This window comes from Halichoeres trimaculatus, unplaced genomic scaffold, assembly GCF_033239565.1.
Source record: "Halichoeres trimaculatus isolate MK-OKI-2021-1 unplaced genomic scaffold, fHalTri1.1 fHalTri1_scaffold_11, whole genome shotgun sequence".
NCBI lineage: Eukaryota > Metazoa > Chordata > Actinopteri > Labriformes > Labridae > Halichoeres > Halichoeres trimaculatus.
In genome coordinates, this window is record NW_027437189.1 from 8,394,695 (window position 1) to 8,397,088 (window position 2,394).

Genomic DNA, 2,394 nt, shown 5'->3' on the forward strand with positions numbered 1-2,394 from the left:
CTTTATCGAGTTAACTCATCCAACAGATTAAAAACTCTTAATACTGGTGTTTATATAAACATATAAAGGTATAATTATTTAAGGTATAAACATTTCTGACTTCAACTGCATGTTTATTTTTGTCCTCATGATGATGAAGAAGCTCCCAAAACCCAGAGACACAGATTAGTCATTTCAACCCAAACCACAAAATTTCCAAAAACCTTAAAAAATCCCGGTCATAGAAAAAAAGGAAAAGCTGTTAGCTTTGTGAAGAATGATGTTTAAACCAACAGATTGAAGCAGGATGTCAAAAAGTGACTCTATAAGTTACCTTGAGTTAGATTAATGTAAAGATTTGTTGCACTTTTACTGATTTAGCATTTCATCACCTGGGTTTATTGGTTTATAACTGGATGTTCCCTGTGATTTAAAGTCAGTCACTGATGTTTATCTCAACCGCAGCTCTCTGAAAAGCACAGTCCCAAATTATGATCCAGATTTCACTTTGTGGCTTATTTTTAAATCATAGTAACGACTGACGCCAACACTTCAAAGACTCCATTCTCAGTCATGTACCTCATAAATCAATGAGCCTCACCATGTCCGCTTCCAAATCTCTGACAGGTTTAAGAGTATTTACCAAAATGCTGATGAGGGACAGGAGGATTTTGACGAGTCCCAGCAACACAACGCCTGTGATGCTCCACACGACGGGCAGGTCCTCCTCCTGCTTATGGCTGTTGGGGTGAGTCGAGTTTGGTGCACCTGATGTTGTTGTCAGTTCAGCCTGAGTCGGACACTCTGTAGTTAGACCAAATTACAGACAAACAGAAATACGAGAGTCATCACCGATACGAGATGTTTCACCTGAAATATTATGATTAAATCATTGATTGGGTCTTGTTTTATTTTAAAACAGATAGAAGAAAAAGCTTATCTGTAACTATTAGCAGGTCAGTGGAAAGAAAATTAGTGTGTGTGTGGGGGGTGAGGGGTTAACTCTAAATATGTTTCCTGTTGTTTGATGTTGCCTCTAAAGTTCTGTGGCTGTCAGGGTAGAAATGAGGTTAAAGTCGACAAATTTAGGTCATGATACTTTTTGTCTACTGAATGACACGCAGTATTTTTCCTTTTGTGTCTGGATGACATGAGTTAAAACATTTAATCTTGTGCAGTTTTGATTTCTGTGGTGGAAAAATCACAGTTTGGATTATTCCATGTCGATATTAAACCATTTCTTGCTGTCTTATTGGAATATTTTACGTCTATTGTGGTGTATACTTGGTTTATGTTTGTGATTAGTTGTTATACGCAAATTCTCATAAGGTTGATAAGGTTTTATTTTTTATCTTGTGCTCTGCTCATCTTTAACAAATATCAAGGAACTTGATGCCCACAGCCCAAACTTTCGAAAAATGAAACAATTGGAAAACACAGTATTTCAAAAATGTTCAGTTCAGATGCTTTGGATAAGTCACACATTCTGTTAAATGAATAAATAAAGAAATTAAACTCCGACCTACCACCAACAGTCAGGTTGACTTTCGGTGACTGGTTTTTCTCCCCCAGAACTGCACTGATGTCACACTCGTAGACTCCTGAATCTTCAGGCTTCACTTTGCTGAGAAACAAACCGTGGTTATCTCCAAACACAGCCGGGCGAGGGAAGTTGTAAACTCGTACATCATCGTTTTTATCTCTCCTGACAATGCCAGAGGAGTTCCCCACCTTGTGGATCTGTTTTGAAGAATGAGAGACTTCATCATCATCTTTGTTTGAAGATAAAAAAATGTCTGTTATTCAGCTTTAAATGTGTCACAAACCTTGTACCAGGCCACGGCGAGGAAGTCCATCCTGTCCACACCTGGGCAGCGCAGTGTCACATCACGTCCACACTCTGCCTGAATCTCTGTGAGATTCTGGATTGAGTAATGCACCAGCAGGATCTGAGATCATGACAGCCATGTTCATTCAGAGAGCTCTCATCTTTTCTGGAGTCAAACAAAGTCAGGGTTAACTCACCTTAATGAGGAGCACCTTCTGAAACATCCTCTTTGCCTCGTGTGTGTCTTAAATGAGCTGGAAGTGAAGAAGTTTCAGCGTCTTCTGTTTCACTTCAGTGGAAACAGTCAAAGTTTCCTGTGAAGGGGCTTCCTCTGAAGCCACCTACAGGTTGAGGTGAGCAGTGCGCATAACAGGGTTGTTACTGAGAAGTGTTTTATTTATTTATTTATTTTATTTTATTCAAGAGAAATCAAGAACAATGGCTGAGGGGTTTGGTTTCATTTGAAAAGAAACTTAAAGGAGCACTCCACCTATTTTCCACAGGTTTACAGCAACAGCAGATTTTTATTTATAGTTTTAAAGAAGAAAAATCCTACATTCCATTTTAAGGTTGCCAGGTGGGGAAAA

At 38.8% G+C, this 2,394-nt stretch overlaps 1 protein-coding gene across 1 annotated transcript; it reads right to left on the reverse strand.

The window, feature by feature from the left end:
• Positions 1-559: 559 nt before the first annotated feature.
• On the reverse strand, positions 560-2,094 carry LOC141798731 (uncharacterized). Its single transcript, XM_074680535.1, has 4 exons — positions 2,005-2,094; positions 1,806-1,928; positions 1,506-1,719; positions 560-783 (listed from the first exon to the last, which is right to left on the reverse strand). Exons 1-4 carry the CDS (start codon positions 2,029-2,031, stop codon positions 560-562), a joined length of 588 nt encoding a protein of 195 aa, XP_074536636.1. The 5' UTR covers positions 2,032-2,094.
• Between the last annotated feature and the right edge of the window lie 300 nt (positions 2,095-2,394).